A 27,061-nucleotide genomic window follows, 5' to 3' on the forward strand; every position below is an offset into this window, starting at 1 on the left:
GCCATTCCTATAAAAAGCCACCAGAAACAGCTTGGGTGGGCCTGTGATTTGGTGGGGCGGGGCCTCAAAATCGCCAGAGCGGGGCAGACTGTGAGCCAAGTTGATGGAGTCTCAGCTGTGGTGCCCACCTGCCATCTCTGTGGAGGGAAGGGGTCATCAAAGGAACACTGACCTCTGCCAGAACTTCTGCCTGGGAGCAAGCTTCCCCTACCCCCAGCTTTTGCCTTGATGCCGGACAATTCAGTTCTTCCTCGCATGTCTCTGGTGCTTTTCAAGCTGCTGCCCAGTGCTGGAGCTCAGGGGGATGAGTCCGAGTAGGTCCATGGTAGGTCCATGGGCGGGCCCTTTCAGAGGAGCTCCTGGGACTCCAGCAGCCTCCGTTCCCTCAGCCTCAGTCCCTGCCGGTTTTCACAGCAGACATTGTGGGGACTTCTCTTCCTGGCACTGGAACCCTGGCCTGCGAGGCCTGGTGTGAGGTTGGGACCCTCCCTCCTCAGGGGAGGACCTCTGCAGCTGAGGGAGATATCCTCCCGATTTTTATCCAACCCACGTGGGTGTGAGACCAGCCCACCCGCCCCTTCTACCAGACTCGATGCGGCTTCTTATTTAACTCCCTAGTTGTAGGACTGCCGTTCAGCCAGGTGTCAGGCAGTTCTGAAAGATCGTGGTTCTGTACTTGTCATTTTGTGAACTAATTATGTATTTAGTTCTAAATTGGCTTTCACCTTAAAATGTTTCACTGAGTAATATAGTAAAATTCTCTTTCCTATTGTTTGTTTTTTGGCAACTTTAATTTAGCCTGATGAAGATAAAGATGATATGCATTATGATGCTGAGATTATCCTTAAAAGACAGACCTTGATAGAAATACGGAAGTTTCTCAGTGGAGAAGACTGGAAGTCGGGTGCCTTGGATGATGCACTGAGTGATATTTTAATTAATTTTAAGTTTCATGATTTTGAAGCATGGAAATGGCGCTTTGAAGATTCCTTTGGTGTGGATCCATATAGTGTGTTTATGGTAAGCTGGGCTGAGGGGCGTGATGCACAGGTTTTGGGTTATTTGAACTTCACCATGATTATGTTGAAAACCTGTACTAAGTCACTCATACTGTGCTGGTGACCTTGCAGCAAAATGGCACAGACGGTTTTGCGTATTTGCGTCCGGGTTTGTTGCTGGCGGCCTGAGGGTCACGCGGGCGCTGCTGTTTCCCAGGTGCTCCTGTGTCTGCTCTGCCTCGTGGGCTTGGTGGCCACCGAGCTGTGGACCTACGTGCGCTGGTACACGCAGCTGAGACGCGCCTTGGGCGTCAGTGTGCTCCTCAGCTTTGGATGGAACTGGATATATTTGTACAAGGTATTAATTACGTGGGAGCTCTTAAAGTTTTAAAATGTTATTTCATAAAAAATAAAGAGAGATCACCCTTTAGAACTAGAGCATGACTCGCCTCCAATGAGGGCTGGCGGCAGTGGGGGGGGCGTGGGGGGAGGGCGATGGGCAAGCGCTCGGCTGTAGCCGGTTGGGGCCTTGACTAGTTAGTTAGTAGGGAAGAAAGTTCATTCTGATATTCATGATTCTAAATTTAATTCTTTTAAAATTGGGATCATGCTGAACCTTAACCCTAACTATAAACCCCAAGGGGGTGGGGCCTGCTGTACGTAGACATGTAAGGAAACGGCGCTGTTCCTGTCTAAGGAGCGTAAGCACTGTGGGAAAGTAGCTCTTTCTAGTGTGGCAAGTCTGATGAACTTAATTATATTTTAAATTTCATTTATATTATGAATTCATCTGATAAAATTGTGATTTTTTTTTTAAACCTTTTGCTCTAAATTCCATACCTTCTACACTGGCAATTATTTACAAGTTGAAGGAAGGTTTTTGGTTGAATATTGTTATCTCACTGATTTCCCCTGGGGCCTTAATATATAAAAGTTACATTATTTGTGCTGAAAACCATTCAAAGCGAAACACCGTTTTACCATGAAATAAGAAGTAGCCATTTAACATGTAACTGTATGTTGGGGGCATGGTATGAACAATATTTGAACTAAATTTTTAAAGCTATTTAGTGACAAAGTTTTCCCTCCTCGTTGTAATTACTTACAGAGAAGGCAGTTGACGTCTTTATCTGTACTTTTTGCATTAAAACCATGATTTTTTTTTTTTTTTCATTTTCCCGAAGCTGGAAACGGGGAGGCAGTCAGACAGACTCCCGCATGCGCCCGACCGGGATCCACCCAGCATGCCCACCAGGGGCGACGCTCTGTCTGGGGCATCGCTCTGCATCCAGAGCCATTCTAGCACCTGAAGCAGAGGCCACAGAGCCATCCCCAGCGCCTGGGCCATCTTTGCTCCAATGGAGCCTCGGCTGCGGGAGGGGAAGAGAGAGACAGAGAGGAAGGAGAGGGGGAGGGGTGGAGAAGCAGATGGGCGCTTCTGTGTGCCCTGGCCGGGAATTGAACCCGGGACTCCTGCACACCAGGCCGATGCTCTACCACTGAGCCAACCGGCCAGGGCCAAAACCATGATTTGCCATGAGCTGAGAAGAGATACTCTTTAGAAATAACAGATGTATTTTTTTGTATTAAAATTTTTTAAACAACCTGGTATCTGAACTAAAGGTGTTTTGGGTGGAGATGTAAGCACTGTTCGCAGCAGTTCACGGTGTCCTTTTGGTGTTGGTCAGCTGGCCTTTGCACAGCATCAGGCCGAAGTGGCCAAGATGGAGCCATTCAGCAACGTGTGCGTGGAGAAGATGGACTGGGCCGGAAGTCTCTGGGGTAAGGTGTGGCTGGCCCGCGGGGCCTCATTTTGAATAGAATTTCTGAGAATGATAAAACATTAAAAATAACAAAGAATGATAAAATGCCAGAAGGAGTCTTTCCATCACTGGATCATTAATATCAGACGAATATGCAAGGAGATTCCTAGATTTCAATGCTAAATCAAGGAAAAGTCCACAGCAAGAGATGTCTTCTTTAGCCTTGCCCAAATATCCACTCTCTGCAAGTTTCCTGAGTGGTGTTTCCACTACCATTCCCAAATTATCATTATTAATAATAAATTACTAGTTTTCGACTCTTTGTTATGACTTGTTTTTTTATTACATTTATTGGGGTGACATCTGTTAATAACATTATATCGTTTCTAAGTGTACAGTTCTGTGATGTTTCATTGGTGTATGCATTGCGTGTTTATCACCTGAAGTCAGATCTTCCATCACCATGTATCTGGCCCCCTTTACTCTTAGCTAACCCTGTAAAGGAAAAAAGGCCTTTATTACGGCAGCGTCTGATAATTTCCAAGTATAGATGGTGAAGAGAAGTAAATTACCTTAAAATTAATAGCTTGGATCAGTAAGAATGCTTATAATTAACCCAGATTATGACTTTTGTGCTTTATGTGTATAAATGGAATGATTTATGTTTGGGTGACATTTTTCTCAACTTTTGTCAGTATGATGACATGGAGATATAAAAGTGCAACAAGTCACTGTATCCGAGTGGCATCTTGACTTACTCCTTTAGGGTAGCCTAAATTACCAGAGAACACTGATTGTATTTATGGATAATATGTAAGTTTAATTCTCATGGTTATATTTGGGGCTTCTGTTCTCTGCTGGCCCTTGATATATATACAGGGGGGAGCAAAACAGTTATAATAATAATAATAATACAAAAATAAACTCTGTGTACTCAGAGTAAACCTACGTTTGCCACCCCTGGGTATCGTGTATTTTAATTATATTAAAGTACTATATGCCTTTACTGTGTTTCCTAATCTTATTTTTTGGATTGGGATGGGAAGTAAGCAGAGGAGGGGAAGATAAATGGAAAGGGGTTTTTAGAGTTGTTAAATAAACATGTATTTATATTTTTCTTAAAATGAGGAAAATATTAAAAATATTTACCAGGGTTTTGATTTATAAAGCCAAACTACCAAGCTAGTAAGCAGCATCTAAAATTTTTCTAATATAAAACAAAAGTTTTAGGTTTCAGACCAGTGGGTTTGAGTTCGCGTGACGGCACAGGGAAGGCATGCAACTGCATTCGCTGACTGGCGGTATCTGTCCTCCTGCGATGGACTGCCCACTCTGTCCGTGGCGTGTCCAGCACATCTGAGGTCCTAAGTATAAGTTTATTAAAGAAGTGAATCTATGTATATGAATTAATATCCACTTAGACTTAATCTTATATTGACTTAGGAAATCTTACATTGTAGCTTTACTGTATTTTTTAATTCATGTTTAAAGACACTTTATAAATAAATGCAAGTCCGTGATGACCTATCCAGAATAGAATTTCAACAGATTCTATAATTATGGTGTCCAAAATTGTTTCTTTGAAAGCTATGGAAACTAAACCAACCTAGCCTTGCCTCCTGGCTCCAAGGAAAACTAAATGCCTCCTCCAGGCCAGGCTAGTACGTAATATAAGCCCGAGTTAGAAAAATTGGGAGAACTGATGTTCTACTTTGTTTATAAAATAAGGAAAGAACTGACTTTTTTTTTTTTTTTTTGCATTTTTCTGAAGCTGGAAACAGAGAGAGACAGACAGACTCCCGCATGCGCCCGACCGGGATCCACCCGGCACGCCCACCATGGGGCAACGCTCTGCCCACCAGGGGGCGATGCTCTGCCCATCCTGGGCGTCGTCATGTTGCGACCAGAGCCACTCTAGCGCCTGAGGCAGAGGCCACAGAGCCATCCCTAGCGCCCGGGCCATCTTTGCTCCAATGGAGCCTTGGCTGCAGGAGGGGAAGAAAGTGACAGAGAGAAAGGCGTGGCAGAGGGGTGGAGAAGCAAATGTGCGCTTCTCCTGTGTGCCCTGGCCGGGAATCGAACCCGGGTCCTCCGCACGCTAGGCCGACGCTCTACCGCTGAGCCAACCGGCCAGGGCGGAAAGAACTGACTTTTAAGTTGAAATTTTATTGAGGTTACTGTAGATTCACAGGTAGTTATTAAGAAATACTATAGAGAGATCCTGTGTGCCCTTCCCCCATTTCCCCAGGGGTAGCATCTTGCCCAACTATGCCCAACAGTGACTGACACAGACCACTGGTCTTATTCAGAGTCCCAGTTTCATATGGATTCATGTGTGTGGGTAAAGAACAGCTTTCAAATTGTTACCTTTTAGAAATCTTTATATAACATATTTTATCTGCATAAGACTTGTAGAATTTGAATGGATTTGGGACAGAAGATGAAACAGTTTTTAAATTGGCATTACAGGTCACATATTTTTGAATTTAAATATTCTCAGTGATACTGACTGCCTTTAGTTTTGTCTGAAATTGATTGGTGGTAGTGGGGGTAAAACTAAAGCATTATCTTATTTGGGAATGAAATGCAGCTTTTTACAAACATCTCGGTGTTTTTGTCTGTTTCTCTAAATAGAATGGTTTAGAAGCTCAGTGACCTTTAAGGATGACCCATGCCAGAAATACTATGAGCTCTTGTTAGTCAACCCTGTTTGGTTGGTCCCACCGACAAAGGTAAGGAATGTATTTTGTAAAAATTACTTATACAAAATAAGTAAAAAATCCCTTAAATATATAAAAAAATTGTGTTTTTAAGAATTATCTTTCTAATAAACCTCTGTCCTAGAAAAAAAGTACTTCTGTTACACAGTGATTTTCACATTTTTTAAAGCATATGACAGCATTTTAACTTATGTAACATAACTTCAGCCTCAGTGCCCAGTGAATTTTGGTACATATGTGCCTCCATCCTGTGGGTGAGAAATAATGACGTTGCTTTTACCTTTTCTAGGCATTTGCTGTGACGTTTACCAACTTTGTCACGGAGCCGTTGAAGCACATTGGAAAAGGAACTGGCGAATTTATCAAAGAGCTCATGAAGGAGATCCCGGTGATGCTGCAGGTGCCCGTGCTGGCCATCATGGCCGTGGCCGTCCTGGTGAGTGCACCCCGCTGACCGTCACAGCATTTGCGGAACAGAGACTTCCGTGAAGCCTAATAATCAGGTTAAGTCACGCCTACAGGTATGAAAGGATGACTTTTAGGTGGTACGGCGTTATTTATATAAATACTTACACTTGTGTTCCTTTGAGCAAGGATGTGGTGCTCCGGTTGGATTGTTGATGCCATGGCAGTGATTTAAAGTAAGAGCTTCCGCCCTGGCCAGGTGGCTCAGTTGGTTAGAGCAGCATCTGGTACACAAAAGTCACGGGTTTGATCCCGGTCAGGCATGTACAGAAACAGATCAGTGTTTCTGTCTGTCTCTTTCTTCATCTTTCTCTAAAATCAATCAATGAATTTTTTTCTTTTAAAGATCTTATTTATTGATTTTACAGGGAGAGGGTGGTGGGATGAGTAGTTGCTTCACTCAGCTGCTCATTGGTTGCTTGTCAGATGTGCCTTGACCAGGCAAGCGCAGGATTTAGACCAGTGATGTCAGTGTTTCAGGCTGGCGCTCTATCCACTGGGCCACCACATGCAATAATAAATTTTAAAAATTAAATTAAAAAAGACCATGTAAAGAACCGTAATGGTTCTTTGCGCTCAGTGAATTAGTGCACACGAAGTCAGTCATTCGTGTCCTCTGAGAGTGGCCCCCGTTGCAGTCTGCGGCTCTGCGAGGCTGAGCAGGGAAGAGCCTGCCTTGGGTGAGCAGTGTCAGGAGGGTGGGGGCGGAGGCGAGCCCACTGGCGGTTTGGGGACCTGAGAGATGTTAATTAAGAAATGTTACTCCGCCACTCATCCATAGTGTCCTGAGGCTTCTGTGCTGATGGTTTTCAGCCCTTATCCAAATGAAGCAGTTGTCACATAAAACAAAGTGTAAAGAACTCAGATGTGCTGGGGGGATTATTAAAGGACTGTCTTCCCTACGGACACACAGTTCACTGTGCTCTGTTCACCTGGAGGTTGTTCTCTTTGGTTTTGGTTTCTTACTACAGGAGTCAGCGGTGTAGGGTATGGTTTTGTTAGGTGACATCAAAACCGTTTGACACAAATGATATGCACAACCTATCTCTCATTTCATCTGCCTAACAAGAGGCCTTTTGCTGCTCTGTCTTCAAATATTTACAGACATTTTGTTTTCAGGACCCTTACATTCTTAAGAACTGTTTGTGGGGATTTTATTTATTGATATTTGCCATGTGAGAGGATTTAAAATACCGGTCCCTGCAAGCACACAGCTCACGAGCCATCAGAGGGAGGAAGGGGACGTCACGGAAGCCCAGAAGACTCCACTTAAGCTCAGCAGAGTGAGCGGCTCGTGTCTCGTGTTGCAGGAAGTGTTGGCCTCATGGATCCCGCAGGAACCTCGGGTCCTTCCAGCCTCCACCGGCCGCTGTGAGGAGTGCGTGTTGCAGGAAGTGTTGGCCTCACGGATCCCCGCAGGAACCTCGGGTCCTTCCAGCCTCCACCGGCCGCTGTGAGGAGTGCGTGTTGCAGGAAGTGTTGGCCTCATGGATCCCGCAGGAACCTCGGGTCCTTCCAGCCTCCACCGGCCGCTGTGAGGAGTGCGTGTTGCAGGAAGCGTTGGCCTCACGGATCCCGCAGGAACCTCGGGTCCTTCCAGCCTCCACCGGCCGCTGTGAGGAGTGCTGCCTTGCGGCTCCGTGGACCATAACTCAAAGCCTGTTGAGTTGTAGCTGTGGAAGAAGCCAAGTTTGCATTGGTTAAAAAAACTAACCTGCAGGAGAATGTTTTCATAATGATGTACAATTCTGAACAGTTTTCAGCATTTACCTTATATGACGGCTGTGAAGGTAGACAACATACACGTAATTATCAGTCCCTTCCAATGGAGATTTTTAGGCTTTAGCCTGAACGCCATTCTGCCGCTGCTATAATCCAATCAAAATGTGTCCAGTGGGCTGCACTCCTTGATCCGCAGCTTTGCACGAGGCGACAGCTAAGCTTGCATAGGAACCATGTTTTGCAGCCAGTATGACAAAAATGTCACTGTTTGGAGCCCTCACGGCAGGATTCATCAAACTGAATATGCAGTGGAAGCTGTCAGTCGAGACTGCGCAGCTGGTCTGAAATCAGACACCATGCAGTGTTGGCTGCACTGAAGAGGACGTGGTCAGAGCTTGTGGCGCGTCAGAGAGGTCCCCCGTGTTGACAATCACAGTGGTATCTCAGTTGCGGGACTTACTGCTGATGCTAGACTGCTGTGTAATCTTATGCACCAGAGGTTTGGGTTCCAGACTTGTATTTGACAGACCTCTTCCTGTGTCTCGTCTTATATCTGTAATTGGAAGCAAGACCCAGGTACCAATGCAAAGATGTGGCCGAAGACCATATGGTGTTGGGCTGCTTATTGCTGCTTATGATGATACGGGCCCTGATAATGTCCAAACCTGTCCATCTGCTGTTTTGACTGCAGAGCTACGTCCACTGGAGCCTGTTCTCAATCAGCTCGTGTGTCAGTTTGTGGAGTGCAGTTTAATGAACTGGGAAGCATGGTCTGCGTGCTTTGAGACAGTTCCTGCAGCACAGGACCTACCTGTACTGAATGTTTGCCTTGGAATTGTTGATAAAGGCTTAGAGTTGACAGTCTATGATGATGAAGTGTCTCCATCCCTGGAAGGTCTTTTTTTTTTTTTTTTTTTTTTTTTTCATTTTTCTGAAGCTGGAAACAGGGAGAGACAGTCAGACAGACTCCCGCATGCGCCCGACCGGGATCCACCCGGCACGCCCACCAGGGGCGAAGCTCTGCCCACCAGGGGGCGATGCTCTGCCCACCAGGGGGCGATGCTCTGCCCATCCTGGGCGTCGCCATGTTGCGACCAGAGCCACTCTAGCGCCTGAGGCAGAGGCCACAGAGCCATCCCCAGCGCCCGGGCCATCTTTGCTCCAATGGAGCCTTGGCTGCGGGAGGGGAAGAGAGAGACAGAGAGGAAAGCGCGGCGGAGGGGTGGAGAAGCAAATGGGCGCTTCTCCTGTGTGCCCTGGCCGGGAATTGAACCCGGGTCCTCCGCACGCTAGGCCGACGCTCTACCGCTGAGCCAACCGGCCAGGGCCTGGAAGGTCTTGAAGAAAGGCCACAGAGAAAGGCAGAGCGTGCTCCACTGCTGGTGCATCTGCCGAAAAGGCTGGTGGCCCCGCAGTGCATTAGCTGATAATTCCCCGGTCTGTATGTGTGTTCCCAAGGGGGTAAGAGTGTAGGAACGTGTACCGATGACAGGAATCTATACTTTGAACCGAAGATGCAGTGCTGGAATGGTATGTTTTAGCCGTCAGTCCAGATGTTTTCCCCAAGCAACTTCACTGGAACCGTACGATAGGATGTATTTTCTTTGAGAGGGTCTATGTGAGCATTTTCTAGAAAGTTGAGTTATCTGAATTAATGTTTTTATATGAAGAACATAGGGTCTTTATGGTTTTAAAGACAACTGTGAAACAGACTTGTTTCATTTGTTGGTTAGAAAAAGATGTGTCCAGCTGATTGAAATGTACTTAATACTGATGATTCCTCAATTTCTATTGACTATTCTGGGCCTGCATTAAAGAAAAGGCCTGTAATGAAAAAAAACAAATTAACATGCTTATTTATATCTATAAATGCCACAAGTTAAATGATTTAATTTTGTTTAGCACCCTCACATTTGTGTTGTAAGCCAGCCATCAAGTGCTCAGGAATGTGTATGTCTTTTCCTTCTAGGCTTTCTGCTATGGTGCTGGAAAATCCCTTCCCCTACTGAGACCTTTAGGTGGTCCCAGAAGAGAACCACCCTGGGCCCTTCAGCCAGGTGACAAGCGCCAGCAGCAGAGAATTGATTATAGACCTCATGTTGGAGCAGGTGACGCAGATTTTTATTATAGGGGCCAGATTAGCCCCGCTGAGCAAGGCCCTGGTGACACAGTGTATGAGGGTAGAAGAGATGTTTTGAGAAAGAGAGATGTTGACTTGAGCTCTCAGACTGGCCACAAGAGCCCCGAAGTGCTCCGGGCGTTTGATGTCCCAGACGCAGAGCCACACGAGCGCCCCGAGGTGCTGCCCAGTGTAAGTCGGCGACCGTTCACTTTCCGTGCCGTGCCCTTGGCCTCGGTGCTTCCCCAGGCCTTGTGGGTATCTCTGACCTGCCCTGTCCCAGTCATAGTAATGGAGTAATTATTCAGTTCTCTTCCCCTCTCTGGTCAGGTTAGTCCAGCCTCTTTAGGAGAAATGAGGTTTAATTTTATTTATTGACTTAGAGAAATAGGAACATAGATCTGTTCCTGTATGTACCTGGACTGGAGATCGAACTGGCAGCCTTTGAGCTTCAGGGTGAAGCTCTAACCAACCAAGCCATCTGGCCAGGGCTGAGATTTATTTTTAATTTTATTTTATTTATTCATTTTAGAGAGGAGAGAGAAAGGAAGAGAGAGACAGAGACAGGGGGGAGGAGCTGGAAGCATCAACTCCCGTATGTGCCTTGACCAGGCAAGCCCAGGGTTTCAAACCGGCGACCTCAGCATTTCTAGGTCGACGCTTTATCCACTGCGCCACCACAGGTCAGGCGAGATTTATTTTTAAAGTACTCTTTAACAACAGTTTGTTAGCACAGATGGAAATTCATGTGAAGTTTTATAGGAAGCCAGCCAGTGAGCATGTGAGCCTGACAGACCCCTCTGCCTTTGGGGGGAGAAGGAAGGTCTCACTGCAGACCAGGCCTGAGCCCACGCAGAGTCCCGAGTCTCGGGGGACCTCGCCTTCCCAGACCTTCTGTGTCATTGGCTGGCGACACTGCTTTTTCCCTGCAGAGTGGTGAGGCCTTACCCCCACCTTTATTGACCATTTAAAGAGGCATTTCCATTTCTCTTTGAGACAGGAATTTGAATTGTCATTTGCAAAATTTAAGTTGCAACTGTAAACCTTTGAAAAATAGTTACGAACATCATAGAGCAGAGGAAATTATAGACTTCATTCCCATGGAGTTCTCTATAAAGAGGAATATCTTCATGCTTCTAGAAAACTTGAAGGTGTTTGTTTTTTTTGTGAGAGAGAGACAGGAACATCGAGCTGCTCCTGCATTTGCCCTGACTGAGGAATCGAGCTAGCAGCCTCTGTGCTCTGGGACAGAGCTTTAACCAACAGAGCTATCTGGCCAAGGCTAATTTTTATTTTTATTTTTATATTTTTAAGGCAGGGGACGATGAAAGGAAGCATTCGTTTGTTGTTCCACTGTCGTGTACTCCCTGGTTGCTTCCCGTGTGTGCCCTGACTAGGGATTGAACCCGCAACCTTATTTTGGGACGAAGCTCTTAACTAACTGGGCTAACAGGCCAGGGCCTGTTCCTTTCAGCTGTTCATTTGTTCATGCTTATCTGTCACTCATCTCCAGAATCCTCCAGTGACTTCCCACCCCACTTGGAGGGAAAGGCAGAGTTGCTGTGGTAGCCCAGGGCCTTGGCTCTCTGCGCTTGCCCTCCTGTTCCCGCATGGGCCCCTTCTGCTCGCTGGCCCAGGCCCTGAGGACCTTCTGACCAGTCCTTAAGCTCAGAGCCTTGTGCTGGCTGGTGGTGACCTGGAGTCCTCCTCCCGGAGCCACATGGTTCATTCCTTCAGGCCTTGACTCCCGGGCACCTTTCAGACCTGCCACCCCCAGGCACTTCCAGCCTGATGCTTTGTTAATTCCTATTTTGCCTGAGTCCCTCCCCAACCTTACTGTAAGTTCCGGTGAGGAGGAGGGTTTTGTCTGGTCTCTCCCTGCAGTATCCCCAGCATCTAGAACGTAGTATGTGCTTAGTAAGTGTTTGTCAAGTGAATTATTCTCACCTGGCAGGGGGAGTTAGCAGTACTGGCTGCCAGTCCTCTTCACCACGTAGCATGTCCTAAGTGTCCCACTCCTCCGTTTGTAGGTCCAGGAGGCTGAATATTTATATTATAATTCAGCTCTTTGAAAGAATCAGATTTGCATAGCAACTTGTTAAATATGATTAATACTAAACCTTCACATTGTATTAAACAGTTGAAACAAAATGTCCTTCCCTACTTTCTAGCCCAGAGAGAGTGGTGTGGACCCAGGAAAAAGCCCGCCATCAGAGAGCAGCAGTGAAAGCCAGCAGCCTGCTAAGCCTGTGCCCGGCCAGGAGGCCTCAGTGGCTGGAGAAGGGGCGCCTGCTGTGGGAGAGGCCCTGCTCCGGCCAGACGGCGAAGGTGGCGCAGCCCCCCCGGCCGCACCGGCCGAGAGAGCAGGGGGAGGCGACCCAGCTGGCAGCCTGTGTGGCTAGAGGAACACGGACTGGCCGCAGCTTGGAGGTCACCCTTTTGTAATGGGATTTTGTAACGTATACTCTTCAACTTCTTTTCTTTTTTGAGAGAGAGAGAGACAGAGGGTGGGATGGAGAGGATAGGAGAGAGAGGGAGAGAGAGGCATCAACTTATTCCACTTAGTTGTGCCATTGATTGCTGCATATATGAGCCCTGATCAGGGCTCGAACTGACAACCTTGGGGTCAAACCAGCACCCTTGGGATCGAACCAGTGACCTTGGCAATCTGGGATGGCATTAGATCGACTGCACCACCGGCCAGGGCTACTCTTCACAACCATTTAGTACTGATATTCTGTTATTTACTTCAAAGGTGCCAACTTAAACAAATTTTTACTGACAATCAGAATCAACAAACATGTATTTGTTTTTGTTTAACTTCTTTCATGTTTTATTTTATCTTTTTGATGTTAAGATAGATCCCATTAAGTTCTGAAATACTAATTTTGGAACAGGATCTCATAGAGCAGGGGTTGGGAACCTATGGCTCGTGAGCCAGATGTGACTCTTTTGATGGCTGCATCTGGCTCGCAGACAAATCTTTAAAAAAAATGTTAAAAATATAAAACATTCTCATGTATTACAATCCATTCATTTCCTACCACTCATGTTCATGGTTGCGGGTGGCTGGAGCCAATCACAGCTGTCCTCCGGGACAACACCAAATTTTTATTGGATAATGCATAACGTACACGGGTCATTGTATGGCTCTCTTGGAATTACATTTTAAAATAGGTGGCGTTCATGGCTCTCTCAGCCAAAAAGGTTCCCGACCCCTGTCAGGATGAACATATGGCAGGCATCACTAACTCTGAATAATTAAAGAAGCCAGTTGGTATTAGGGACATTGAAAAAGAAGTTTTATCGTTAACATGTACATGTGGGAACCAGCTACCCAGCATGTGTGTTGCCTGTGGAAGTGCTGTCACCCCCACCTCAGTAGGAGGAGAACTTGCACACGGTGCACAGCACTCTGGGGCTGGGAGGTGCCCGCAGGCCGGCTGGTTCTGAGGAAAGTCCACTGGAGCTGCGTGGGCCACCCACAGATCCAGGTGGCTGTGTCATTTCCCGTTCTACCTGCACCTCCAGCTCCTGCAGCTGCCCCTGGGGCTGCCACCTCACCCCCTTTACTTTCCTAAGAGACTGAAGAGTGCGGGGGGCTTGAGACCACACGGCGTGGTGGGTCGGCACTCAGTTTACAGAGTGACCAGGCTTTCAGTGGCTTTGTCTCCCCCCCAGGGGACGCACGGGCTTTACAGGCCCGCTGTCCTGGAGCAGAACCCCCGCAGCGAGGCTGTCAGATGGCACCGCATCCTGTTCACATGGTGGCAGGTCGCGCTGTCTGGGCCACAGCAAGGTCCTGTGTTGAGCAGTCTCTAGAGAGAAGACCCTGATGGGGAAAACCGAGTTTTTCTTAACTGTAGACAAGTGATACAATCAATATTTTGAGTTATTCTGATTTTTTAATACTACTACTCCTTTTAAACTAAAAACCATTTATAAATCTCGCTGGTACCTCGCTGGAAAGCAGATTTCACGTGCATTTAGGTGGCGTCTGTGTAATCTTCACACCGAGAGTTAAGTCCAGCTGCTAATGAAGGTGCTGCCAGTCAGGGATAGTCTTAATATTTCCTTCAGGCACGTGTCAGAAAACAGGACTTGTTCAGAGTATTTGCTTTCAGGCTTTTGGTGGTTTGTTTTTTTTTAGTTTTTCAATTAGTTTATTTAATATTTTATATTAGTTTCAGGTGGGCAGCATAGGGTTAGACAGCCATGTACTTTACAGAGTGGTCCCCCGATATTTTCAGTACCTCCCCTGGCACTGTACATATTTATGGCAATATTATTGATTATATTCCCTATGCTGTACTGTTGGTGTGTTTTTTTACATTAAATGTAGAATAACCCTTTTTATTGGCTTCTTGAATCATCACTTAGATCAGTGGTTGGCAAACTCATTAGTCAACAGAGCCAAATATCAATGGTACAGTGATTGAAATTTCTTTTGAGAGCCAAATTTTTTAAACTTAAACTATATAGGTAGGTACATTCCTTATCGAGGTAGCGCCCGCATGTGGTATTTTGTGGAAGAGCCACATTCAAGGGGCCAAAGAGCCGCATTTGGCTCGCGAGCCGCAGTTTGCCAACCAGGGCCTTAGATCGGTGGTTTTCAACCTTTTTACACTTGGGGACTAGGGAAAATAGAATTATTTGGGGGACTGCTAAGACAGAAGTCACCTGAGCATAAGCAAATTCGAAGAGAAACGGGCCTCGGGTGGTAGGCCGGAGCCTGAGAGTGGGTTAGTGCTTTCTGCCCTCCTGCGGAAAGAACTTGTACGTACAATTTCACCTTTGTATTCTTCCCTTACAGATGACCGTTGGGGATGAAACAAGGCAGTGTGCCACCAGCACATTGAATGATAGCAAGACAGGGAAAACTGCTAAAGCAACTCAAACTGCCAAGGCCAGTTTACAACTAGAAGAGGCTTACTGATTGTCTAGCCACTGTTTATCACTAACATCAAAGGTTCTAGCGACAAGCTTTCAGGGAAATCAGAATGGTGTAGACAGCTTTTAAATGGAGTAATGTTGAATGTTTACAGCATCTACGAACTACCATATACACAAAATAAACCCTTACTTTTATATTACTCTGGTTGGTATGCCTGTCTGTGCTCATTGAAGATTCTTACAACAAAAAGCTCCATGAATCTTATGTGCAGTTTTTAAAATGTGTCAACTCTAGGACATTATACACCATATATAATATATAAATCATATATAACCCAGGTATTGGGTACTTTCGACCAAATTTCTGACAAGAATAATTTTTTTCCCCTGAGCTCATGATGTAATTTCAGATTGTGTAACTTTGTTCTTTATTTTTAAAAATTATTTCCTTAAGAAAGGAAAGGGGAGAGAAAGACAGAAACATCCATCTGTTCCTGTATGTGCCCTGAGTGGGGATCAAACCCATAACCTTTGCATATGGGGAAAATGCTCTAACCAGCTGAGCTAGCCACCCGAGTTCTTTTTTCTTTTTTTTTTTAAGGTGAGAGGAGGGGAGATAGCCAGCCAGGGTTCCTGATTATTTTAAGTGTTGGCCATTTGGAGAAGTGTTCTCGCTGTTTGCTGATCAGAATCACTGGGAGGAGTGTTAGAAAGAGCCCGAGACCTGTTCCCAGCTGTGCAGTCAGAAGCCCCCAGAGGTGAAGGAGCTCCAGCTGTCCCAGGGGTGGGCGTTGGCAGTGTGCAGCCAGCCTTAGAGTCCAGGCTGGGCTCTGTCCCAGTCTGTTTTTGCCAAACTTTCTCTCTGTCACATCCTGTTATGTGTCCTTGTTAACACCTTTCAGTGTCTGGGAGGAGGCTTAATGACAACTGGGGCTCTAGCCTACATCTTTCGTTCTTCAGTTTTACAAGTTTCATCAGTTTCCTATTTTGGGGGCCCAGGTCCTTGACATAACCATGTACTTGATTTTCAGGTGCTAAAAAGTTTTACAGCGGTATTTTGCAATAGAGGATACAATTTTGAACCATATGTACATACATGGATATATATGCTTATGTGCCATGTAACAATGTTTTGGTCAACAACCACGTCTACAATGGTGGTCCTGTAAGATTGTAATAGAGCTGAGAAATTCCCATCCCTAGTGACGCCCTAGCCATCCTGACACAGCGCAACCAACTCCGCACGAGTCTGGCGGAGCCGGGTGGCAGACGGTGCGTGGTCGTGCGTGCACAGCAGCTCGGGCCGGGCAGCGGTGGTGCCGCCCAGGTCTGCGCACAGCACACGGCGTTTTTGGAACCTGTCCCTGGTGTTGAGTGGCACGTGACTATTTTGTTATTTACCAAAGAGCCTAACACATGCTAAAGTTGTTTATTTCTTAAGTCTGTTTCATAATGGCTTTGGCCTAAAAATACATAGAAAACAGATTTTCTTTTTTTGGGGGGGATGCCTAGATTTTTATAAAACTAGAACTTTTTTACACGGTCAAGTACATTATTACTAGACAACGTAATTTCTGTCTACGTCGATGGTCAAGTATTAAAAAAGCCATTGTCAATGAAAGTTTTAAAAATGTTAGCAAGAGGATTAAATTGTAGTCTAGGATTCACTGAACTTTCTACTTTACAGATATAGGTAAAGGATCTAACAAGTTGCCAAAGAACACAGTCCCAAGCAGAAATCACAAAAGTTGATGAAGCACCTTATAAGACACGTCCACCCGGAACACGTGAGTGTCCAAAGGATGTCATTTATCTAGACTATGAAGCTGAAATATTATATCACTCTCAAACATTTTAAGCTGTACTACAGTGCTATAATGTCTCCTCTTAGGAGAAAAGAAACAGCTTGAATTTCCTTGCAGTGTTCTGAAAGGAAACAGGGTCACTTTAAAACAATTCATCCACAGTAACTAGTGGTTTGCTTACTTTTTCCCTTAATTTTTAAATTCCAGCAGAGCATTGCTTTGCAAACAGTCCTTGAGCCCAAAGTCAGTGTCTCTGTTTTGATCTCTTTGTAAAAGAACTCGCTGTTCGTCCATCCTTTTCGCCTGAGACCGTAAAATAAGGCTAAAAAAGTCCTCATCTGGTACCGTTGGTCCCTTTGTGGCAGCAGGTGGTGGAGCACATCTTTGGTCATCTAACCTGGACCCCTGGAAGCACAGCAGAAAGAGATGGAAACAGTACTGCGGGAGGGAGAGCACGAGCTGTCACCTACAACAGGAAACGTGGCTTCGACATTGCCTTTTGTGCCTCTTCTCAGAAACTTACCTTAGATTGGAAACCTAGCGAATTTTTTCCTTTAAAATGACTTACATAACAAGTATCATGTAAAAGTAGAGCACAGCTTCATGGATTTGGTCAGGTTAAGACACAAGGGCAGCTGTGTCCAGGCATGACAGCTAGAGATTGTAACTGTCACAACAGGCACCGGTGCATCCACTTCCCAAACCCTCGGAAACACCTGCCCGTGAGAGCCCAGGCCCCCCCTCCACGTCCACCGGCCCCTCTGCGCTTCTCCTGTCCTAGTTATTGTCATTTCTGTCCTCCAAGTCGTCAACACTCGGCACTTGAGTTTCTATTGATTGATTTTTTTTTTTTTTTAGAGAGAGAGGAGTGAGAGAGAGAGACAGAGAGAGAGAAGGGGGAGGAGCAGGAAGCATCAACTCCCATATGTGCCTTGACCAGGCAAGCCCAAGGTTTCGAACCGGCGACCTCAGTGTTCCAGGTCGACGCTTTATCCCACTGCGCCACGACAGGTCAGGCCTACACTTGAGTTTCTAGAGCCCCTGCATGTCCTCCTGCCTTGTGCACTGCCTGCTGGGTCATAGGTCAGACTTACTCTCCCTATTGCACCACCTGGAAAATGAAGATTTCAAACATCCCTTGCTGACCACTGCCTCCAATTTTTCCAAGTCATGTTCTCTGGTACTCTAGTAAGTTTTTATTGTGATAAACAAACAAAATTTACCGTTTTAAGCATATTGAAGCGTACAGCTCAGTGGCTTTAAGTACATTCGTGTTGTTGCACAGCCATGGCCACCAGCCACCTCCCGGACAGCTTTCACCTGCAACACTAACCAGTGCCTCCCAGCCCCGCAGCCACCAGTGTGCCTTCTGCTCAGCCCTACGGTGTTTGTCCTTCTGTGACTGCTCATTTCTCAGCATGTCTTTAAGGTTCATCATGTCACTGCATATCGGAATTTCCTTTCTTGTTAGGGCGGGAAAATACTGGATTCTGTCTACAGATTTTATGTTAACCTGTTGGTGGGCTCGTGGTTGCTGATACAGTTCACATTCCGTGGGTGTATGTTCTGAAATAGGAATGTTGGATCACATGGCAGTTCCGTTACATTTTGAGGAGCCACCGTGCTGTCTTCGCAGCAGCAGCACCACTACGTCCCACCAGCAGTGCAGGAGTTTCAGCTCCTACACAGCCTTGCCGACTCTGTTGTTTGGTGATAGTTGCCGTCCTAGTGGTGTGAGGCTGGATTTCACTGTGGCTTCGATCTGCAGCGCTCTCACGATCTAGGACGCTGCACATGTGTTCCTGTGTTTACTGGCCATTCCTATTCCTATATCTTCTCTGGAGAAATGACTACTGTGTTCTTTGTATATTTTTTAATAAGATTTTTTGTTCTTAGCTTGGAGTTCTGTGTACTCTGGATTTACAAATAATTTTTGTGATTGCCTTTTTACTTTGCTGATAGTGTGTCCTTTGATGTACAAAAGTTTTACATTTTCATGAGGCCAATTTGTTTTCCCTTTTGTTACCTGTGCCTTTGGTGTCATGACCAGGAAATCTGGCCTGACCAGGCGGTGGAGCAGTGGATAGAGCGTCGGACTGGGATGCAGAGGACCAAGGAAATCACTGCCAAACCCAGTGCCATGAAGCTTTCTCCTTCTGTTTTCTTCAAGAAGTTTTATACTTTTTTTTTTTTGAAATTTTTATTTATTTATTCATTTTTAGAGAGGAGAGAGAGACAGAGACAGAGAGAGAGAAGGGGGGAGGAGCCGGAAGCATCAACTCCCATATGTGCCTTGACCAGGCAAGCCCAGGGTTTCGAACCGGCGACCTCAGCATTTCCAGGTCGATGCTTTATCCACTGCGCCACCACAGGCCAGGTCAAGAAGTTTTATACTTTAAACTGATGCGATTTGAGTTAGCTGTCTGTCTGGTGAGGGGTCAGCTTTTGCATGTGCACATCCAGCTTTTCACCTGTCGGTCAGACTGCTTTCCCATTGAGTGGTTTCCGCTCCATTATTTCCCGTCTCTGCGAGGGCTTGTGTCTGGGCTCTCTCTTCTGTTGGTTTGTATGTCTACACTTTGCATAATGGTAGCTTTGCAGTAAATTTTGAAATCATGAGGAGTCCTCTTTGATTTTCTTGCCTAAGAATGCCTATTTGAATGCTCTGAGATTCCATGTGAATTTTAGGGTAGATTTTACTATTTTTGTAAAACTGTCATAGAAATTTTGATAGGGATTGCATTGACTATGTATCACACTCTGGGTGGTATTAACAATTTTTTTTTTTGTATTTTTCTGAAGCTGGAAACGGGGAGAGACAGTCAGACAGACTCCTGCATGCGCCCGACTGGGATCCACCCAGCATGCCCACCAGGGGCGATGCTCTGCCCCTCCGGTGTGGCGCGACCAGAGCCACTCTAGCGCCTGGGGCAGAGGCCAAGGAGCCATCCCCAGCGCCCGGGCCATCTTTGCTCCAATGGAGCCTTGGCTGCAGGAGGGGAAGAGAGAGACAGAGAGGCAGGAGGGGGGGGGTGGAGAAGCAAATGGGCGCTTCTCCTATGTGCCCTGGCCAGGAATCGAACCCCGGTCCCCCACGGGCCAGGCCGATGCTCTACTGCTGAGCCAACCGGCCAGGGTGCTATTAACAATTTTAATATTAGTCTTTCAACCTATGAACACCACCAACAATCATTTATGTTTATGTCATTCTTAATTTCAGAAGCACTTTGTAGTTTACATTGTACAGGTTAGCTATAGGTCGCCTCCCAGGTTAATTCCTAAGTGTTAATTGTTTTTGATGCTATTGCAAGTGGGACTGTTTTCTTTGGGAAGATGCACTGACCAACTGAACCATCCAGCCAGGGCTAGGACTGGTTTTGTTTTGTCTTTTAAATTTATTTTATTTTTTTAGATTTTATTCATTTTTATTAGAGAGAGAAGGGAGAGGGGGAGAGAGAGAGAGAGAGAGAGAGAGAGAGAGAGAACATGGGGAGGAGCAGGAAGCATCAACTCCCATATGTGCCTTGACCAGGCAAGCCCAGGGTTTTGAACCAGCAACCTCATGCGTTCCAGGTCGACGCTTTATCCACTGCGCCACCACAGGCCAGGCCTAGGACTGTTTTCTTAATTTCCTTTTTGGACTGTTCATTGTTAGTGTAGAAAAACATTTTTGGATATTGATTTTACGTCCTGTTACTTTGCTGAATTTGTTTCTTAGTTCTAACGTGTTTTGGTGTGAAATTTTTTAGATTGTCTACATATAAGTCTCATCTCTGAACAAAGATACTTTTACCTTTTCCTTTCCAGTTTGGATGCTTTGGTTTTCTTGCCTGCTCTGGTTAGAACTGCCAGCTCTGTGTTGTATAAAGTGGGCACCCTGGCCTTGTTCCAGGTGTTAGGGGAAAAGCTTTCAGTCCTTTATCATTGAATATGATAACTGTGCTTATTTCATAAATAACTTTTACAATGTTATAATGGTTTCCTATATTCCTACTTGGAGTATTTTTATCATATAAATGTGTTAAATTTTGTCAAATGCTTTTTATGTCAGTTGAGATGATTGTGTGTTTTTCCTTTCATTCTAGTAATTTGGTGTATTACACTGATTGATTTCCATATGTTGAATCGTCCTTGCACCCAGGAATAAATCACACTGGGTTGTGGTGTATAACCCTTTTAATATGCTGTTGGGCTCTGCTTGCCAGGATTTTGTTGATGATTTCTACATCTGTATTCAAAAAGGATACTGGTTTGTAGTTTTCTCACAATATCCTGTTAGTCTGGGTATCAGAACAACATATTGGCCTCCTAAAGCAACATCTAAGTCAGAGGAAGCGTTCCCTTCTCTTCAGATTTTCTGGAACAGTTTTAAGAAGCATTGATAGTATTCACTGTGTAGGCATCAGGTCCAAGGTCTTCTGGCATGAGGTTTTTGATTATTGATAAAATTTCCTTACAAATTATGAGTGTGTTTTACTTCATGATTTGTGTGTGTGACAGAGACAGAGGGACAGGCAGGAAGGGAGAGAGATGAGAAGCATCAATTCCTTGTTGAGGCCCCTCAGTTGTTCTTTGATTGCTTTCTCATGTGCCTTGACCTTGGGGGGGGGGCTCCAGCAGACCAAGTGACCCCTGCTCGAGCCAGTGACCTTGGGTCCAAGCTGGTGAGTTTTGCTCAAACCAGATGAGCCTGTGCTCAAGCTGGCGACCTTGGGATTTCGAACCTGGGTCCTCCACGTCCCTGTCTGAAGCTCTATCCACTGCGCCACCACCTGGTCAGGCTACTTTGTGATTTTTAAAAAAATTAGTTTTAGAAAGAGAAGGAGGGAGGAGAGAAATGAGAAGCTATCGACTCACACAGTTGCATCACTTTAGTTCACTGATTACTTCTCATACATCCCTTGAGCAGGGGGCGGGGGGCCTCAAACCGCAGCCTCGGGGACCCCAGCCTGGGGACCCCAGCAGTCTGGTTCCGCTCTGCCCACTGCGCCGCCACTGTCAGGCTGGTCGTGGTTTTCCTGGTTTTGTGTTCCAGTTATTTGTCCATTTCATCCAGGTTATCCAACTTGGTAGCGAATAACCATTCACAGTCTTCTCCTATAATTTTTATTTCTGTAGTATCAGGAATAATGCCCCCACTTTCATTTCTAATTTTAGTAATTTAAGCCTTGTCTTTTCTTAGTCTAGCTAGAGGTTTGTCAGTCTTTTCAAAGAACCAGCATTTGGTTTTGATTTTCTCTATTTTTCTTTTCTCTCTCTGCTCTAATTTTTTCTTCCTTTTGCTGATTATAGGTTTAGTTTGTAAACTTAAGTTATTGACGAGGTCTTTTTAATGGAAGCATTAACAGCTCTAACTTCCCCCAAGCACTGCTTCCTGCATTAGGATATCTAGTACTCATTATGCTGTAGGTTTTCCTTTTGTTATTGCTTCTAACTTCATCCCCGTGTTTGGGGAAGATACTTTGTGTGATATCTGTTAAAAATCTGTTGAGACTGTATTTGTGGCCTGTCACAGATGTAGTCCACCTGGAGGACGTCCCCTGTGCACTTGAGAAGAGTGTGTGCTTCTGTGTGTGAGATAGGGCCGGTTTATTGTGTTGCTCAAGGCCTCTGTTTTGTTTCCTATCTTCTGCCTGGTCGTCCTACCCATACTGAGAGTGGGGTGGGTGTTAGACTCTCCCACTGTTATTGTAGCAATGTCTGTCCCTCAGTTCTGTCCACGTTTGCTTCATTGCTGTAGATGGTATTACCTGTAGGTGTGTGGCTCCGGCATTGCCTGTGTCCACTGGGATCAAGCACATTTCATTTCCTGCCTAGATTCCAAACCACTCCCTGCCATATGCCTCTCTGCCCTACCCTGTTCCCCAGGCACAAGAAGACCAGCCTTGATTAAACCTCTCTCCTTACGCAGCTGGTTATGACCTGAGAAAATTAACACTTGTACTGACCGGTCTTATTTCAGTGACCGTGAACTTCAGGTGAGTCCTCAGCACAGGTCTGCAAGCCTGTTACTGTCATTGGTCAGTACACTTTCAGTTTCACAAAGAGCAACTGTTCCGCTTCCTCAAACAGGGTCTGGCCTGCTTCTCACTGTGCTGAGATTCCTGCTGCACGTGTCACACTCACCCTCGGCCACCGTCCGCCGCGCCACTCCCTGCCCGACATGTCCGTCAGCACGCACGCTGCACCCCTCCCAGAGTGAGAAGAAAACCCACCTCTGTGCCCCTCCAACGGATTTATTTCTTGTCTTTCCTTCATGAGCACACCCCCTCGACCCATTGTCCCTGTCACTGAAAATCTCCGTGTTGCCAAATCTAGTAGCTCAGCCGTCATCTTACTCAGCTTCTTAGCGTCTGACACAGTCGAACGGTCTTTAAAACACCTGCTGCACTGGGCTCCACCTCTCTCCCCCAACTCGGGCTGGGCGTGAGCTCAGTGCCTCCGCCCGGGTCGGTCCTGGAGTACAGGGGCCCCGGCCTCTGTCCCTGTCTGTTTCCCAGGGCTTCATACCGGCTCCCTGCTGATGACTCCCAAGTGACAGCTTTTCGGGGTCAGATTTTTATATCCAGTTACCTTCTCAACCTGTCTGACTGGGTACCCTGAGTTTCTGTGTCTAAAGCAGAACCCCAAATCTGCTTCTCCATTTCACTGCATGGCGCTGTTCATTCACCCAGTTACTCAAGCCACAAAGCTAGGGGCCGTCCTTGCCTCTTCCTCTCATGCCACATCCAGTTTCTTAGCAGGTCTTGCCCGTTAACCCTAACCTCTAACTATATCCCTCATTTGGGTACTGCCCCCACTCTAGTCACGTCACCACTGTCTTTACCTGAACCCCCGCGTCGGTCCCTCACTGGTTTCCACACTCACACCCTTTGCCACTCTGTTTCAAAAACAGCTGGATGATCACACCTGGAACAAGCCCTCATCACAGACCACGGCCCAAACCTCTGCCCCACCCCTCACTCACTCCACACCAGTCACGGTGGCCACTCTGCCATTCCTTGGACCTGCCATCTCTTTCTGGAATGTTCTTTCACAGGGCTGACTGCTTCACCTCATTCAGATCTCTGTTCATTGTCTCTCTGCCCACCACATCTAAAACACACTCCCGAAACCACTGGCCCTTTATCTTGTTTTAATTACAGCAAGTATCAGTCCCCGACCCGAACTCCATCTGTACACAGCTGTCAGTCCCTGACCTGTACTCCATCTGTACATACACGGCCGTGGGTCCCCGACACGTACTCCTGTCTGTACACGGCCCTCGGTCCCTGACACGTACTCCTGTCTGTACACGGCCGTCGGTCCCTGACCCGTACTCCGTCTGTACATGGCTGTTGGTCCCTGACACGTACTCCTGTCTGTACATGTAACGCCTCTCCCACTAAAATGCAGGATGCTTTAAAGAGCAAGTGTATCTCCAGTGTCTTATCAGACCCAGAACCCAAGAGGTGTTCAATAATTTTTTGTTGAATGAATGAGAGGTAGGTAGTACTTATTCTCTCATCTTTTTATGAATGAGACAGATAAGAGCTGGGGCCAGGCAGGAGAACTGTTTCTTCTTAATGGAAACAAGCATTCTTTTTCTCATCACTATCGGGCCCTGTGTTGATCGCTGTCGCTCCTGACGCTGTCTCCTAAAATCTGGGAAGAGGGGCTCGTTTCTAGGTTTTGTCCCATGTCCTTTAGTCTGCTTGCCGCCCCAGCCAGAACTACAAAGCGTCCCCCACACAAACGAGCCCTCCCGACTCAGAATTCTGATACCGCCCGAGCTCTCGACAGCGCCCGAGTTGTACACAGAAAGATAAGCAGGTGCACGTACTTGACATTTGATGAGGATGTCAAAGAAGTCTTCATCAGGCTCCTTGTCGTTCGTCATCAGGTGGCCCAGGACCGACTGGCTGTTGTTCTGCGTCAGACGGAGGCCTGGGAGGTTACTGAAGCTGGCCCTCTGGTCGTCCAGCCGGCGGCTTTGCGAGCTGGCAAGGAGATCTAAGAACTCATCCGTGTTGGGGGACACCGTGGGGACAGATGGTGCTGTGGACAGGAGAAACAGCCCGCACATTCCCACGTCTTTCAGCACGGGGGTTAACATAGTTTTTTTTTTTTTTTAATTTATAAAGAACTCATACTACTTAATAACTATTACAATAACTGCTGTCTTCCCTGCAGCACCTGCGGGCCTCCTGCTGAGCCTCGGAACCTCGGGGTGTGCTGCTGCTGGTTCAGATGTCACCCGGCACCCACCCCACGGTACCTTTACGGGCTCAGGGCTGGGTGCTAGGAGGGAAATACGCCAGTTTCTTACCTAATGCGTCCGACCAGGACAAAGGGGAGTGGTTTTATTTCACGCCCTGCATAGGAACTGCTCAGCCTGACCAAACCCAGAGTTAAGTGCCGCGTGCAAGCTTCACTCTCGGGTCACATCCTTTAGTGGCTGAAACAGGAACTGAGTCGCCAGTTTAGACCCCAGGCCTTAGTGTCACTGTCCTGGCTGCTCCTACATTTTACATCTATGGTACATGTGACTGTGTCCTTACTGGAGTTTATCCCAGTGCAAAGAAACAGGCTGCCGTGTGAGCGAGTTAGAAGTACACTGGACTGGAAATGCAGGTAAACTCGGGGAAGTGAGGCCAACCCTGCCTGGTACAAGCACCAGCGTGTCAGATGCACCTGGACTCGGGCTGTTGCTAGCCCGAGGATGAGAACCAGGTGCTCAGAGTACAGCTCGCAGGAGCTTCGGAAACTGCGCAGTCTGGGGAGGGGCGGGGCTCACCTGTCAGCGCCCCGCTCGGGGGCGTGGCTGGGGTAGCGCTGGGGGCCGTGCTGGGGGCCGGCTCGCGGCTCTCCTGCAGGCAGCAGCGCTGGTCGTCCATCCGGCTGCTCTGGAACCGGCTCAGGAGGTCAAAAAACCCTTCGTCTCCGACCGTGTCTGCGCTGAGTTTCTGAAATAATCGAGAGAAACTATTCCATCAGTGCCTCAGGCCAGGAATAGAAACAATAACGTTGATATACTCGAACACAAAAGGTACAGATGATTAAAAATAAAAATTGGCACTTTCTTTGAAAAAATATTAATAAAGAGTTATTTCAATCCAACTAACAAAAAGCGTTTGTAGTTATTTTTAGTTTTTACATTTTTATTTATTCATTTTTTTTAGAGAGAGGAGACAGAGAAAGAGAGAGGAAAGAGATAGAAAGAACAGAGGGAGGAGCAGGAAGCATCAACTCCCATTTGTGCCTTGACCAGGCAAGCCTGGGGTTTCGAACCGGCGACCTCAGTGTTCCAGATCAACGCTTTTACCCACTGCGCCACCACAGGTCAGGCCTATTTTAGTTTTTAATCGTTGTATTTCTGAAGCTAAAGAAATGTACCTCAAGCCCTGGCCAGTTGGCTCAATGGTAGCACGTTGGCCTGGCATGTGGAAGTCCCGGGTTCAATTCCCGGCAGGGCACAGAGAAGTGCACATCTGCTTCTCCATCTTCCCCCTCTTGCTTCTCTCTCTCCCCCTCCCGCAGCTGTGAGTTGATTAGAGCGAGTTGGCCTGGGCACTGAGGACAGCTCCATGGCCTCCACCTCAGGTGCTAGAATGGCTCCAGTGGCAATGGAGCAATGCCCCCTAGTGGGCATGCACGTGGGTCCCAGTGGGGCACAAGCAGGAGTCTGTCCCTGCCTCTCCTCCTCTCACTGAAAAGAAATGCACCTCGGACTCGTGGGCACTGCTTCCGATCCCAAGTGAATTACCAAGTATCAGTGACACAGGCACACACCCAGGCCATATCCCTCTTCTCTGCTGTAGCCAAACTGCCAGCATCATTACTCGTGCATGCTGGAGCCATTATAAAGTGAAATTGGTGTGACTTGAATACAAGCACTGTGGGACCTTGACAGTGATCTAACAATCAAGACGGCTCCTGGCCCTGGCCAGTTGGCTCAGTGGTAGAGCGTCGGCCTGGTGTGTAGGAGTCCCGGGTTCGATTCCCGGCCAGGGCACACAGGAGAAGCGCCCATCTGCTTCTCCACTCCTCCCCCTCTCCTTCCTCTCTGTCTCTCTCTTCCCCTCCCGCAGCCAAGGCTCCACTGGAGCAAAGATGGCCCAGACACTGAGGATGGCTCCATGGCCTCTGCCTCAGGCACTAGAATGGCTCTGGATGCAACAGAGCGAGGCCCCAGAGGGGCAGAGGATCGCCCCCTGGTGGGCATGCTGGGTGGATCCCGGTCGGGCGCATGCGGGAGCCTGTCTGTCTGACTGCCTCCCCGTTTCCAACTTAGGAAAAATGCAAAAAAAAAAAAAAGAAAAAAAAAAAAAGACGACTCTTAAGTGACTAAGCTACAGAGTGATCTATGTAACAGGCATTGGACAAAGGTGATTCGTGTCCTGGGTCAGGCCGAGCAGGACAGCACGAGACTCACCACACCGCTCACAGCAGTATGCAATTTAAAATGAAGTGTTTATCCTGGAGTCTCCCATTCAGAGTTTTGGACTACAGTTGAGCACAGGTAACGGAAACCTTCCAGAGGAAAACGTGGGTGAGGGCGGATGGCTGTCCTCACAGCACTCAGGCTTATTGTGAA

General features: G+C 47.0%; 2 protein-coding genes and 1 pseudogene across 7 annotated transcripts in view; 2 read left to right on the plus strand and 1 right to left on the minus strand.

The window, feature by feature from the left end:
- Positions 1 to 14,880, plus strand: part of CLCC1 (chloride channel CLIC like 1) — a 29,831-nt gene extending 14,951 nt beyond the window's left edge. The window contains exons 5-12 of one of the 4 annotated variants that reach the window (XM_066246528.1): positions 799 to 1,020; positions 1,216 to 1,356; positions 2,687 to 2,780; positions 5,396 to 5,493; positions 5,771 to 5,917; positions 9,638 to 9,979; positions 11,959 to 12,228; positions 14,601 to 14,880. In XM_066246528.1, the coding sequence (XP_066102625.1) occupies positions 799 to 1,020; positions 1,216 to 1,356; positions 2,687 to 2,780; positions 5,396 to 5,493; positions 5,771 to 5,917; positions 9,638 to 9,979; positions 11,959 to 12,189 (1,275 nt within the window). In that variant the 3' untranslated portion in view covers positions 12,190 to 12,228; positions 14,601 to 14,880. Of the gene's footprint in view, positions 1 to 798; positions 1,021 to 1,215; positions 1,357 to 2,686; positions 2,781 to 5,395; positions 5,494 to 5,770; positions 5,918 to 9,637; positions 9,980 to 11,958 lie in introns of all 4 variants that reach the window. The other 3 variants (XM_066246527.1, XM_066246526.1, XM_066246529.1) reach the window with 3 other exon arrangements.
- On the plus strand, positions 7,901 to 9,528 carry LOC136315187 (proteasome subunit alpha type-1-like; annotated as a pseudogene).
- The window catches only part of GPSM2 (G protein signaling modulator 2), a 57,423-nt gene continuing 43,885 nt past the window's right edge, over positions 13,524 to 27,061 (minus strand). For 2 of the 3 annotated variants that reach the window (XM_066246525.1, XM_066246523.1), the window contains 3 exons: positions 25,262 to 25,430; positions 24,308 to 24,522; positions 13,914 to 16,890 (listed from right to left, as the gene is read on the minus strand). In XM_066246525.1, the coding sequence (XP_066102622.1) occupies positions 16,675 to 16,890; positions 24,308 to 24,522; positions 25,262 to 25,430 (600 nt within the window). In that variant the 3' untranslated portion in view covers positions 13,914 to 16,674. Of the gene's footprint in view, positions 13,620 to 13,913; positions 16,891 to 24,307; positions 24,523 to 25,261; positions 25,431 to 27,061 lie in introns of those variants that run through there. The other variant, XM_066246524.1, reaches the window with a different exon arrangement.

The sequence above is a fragment of the Saccopteryx bilineata genome, chromosome 11 (assembly GCF_036850765.1).
Source record: "Saccopteryx bilineata isolate mSacBil1 chromosome 11, mSacBil1_pri_phased_curated, whole genome shotgun sequence".
NCBI classification, from domain to species: domain Eukaryota; kingdom Metazoa; phylum Chordata; class Mammalia; order Chiroptera; family Emballonuridae; genus Saccopteryx; species Saccopteryx bilineata.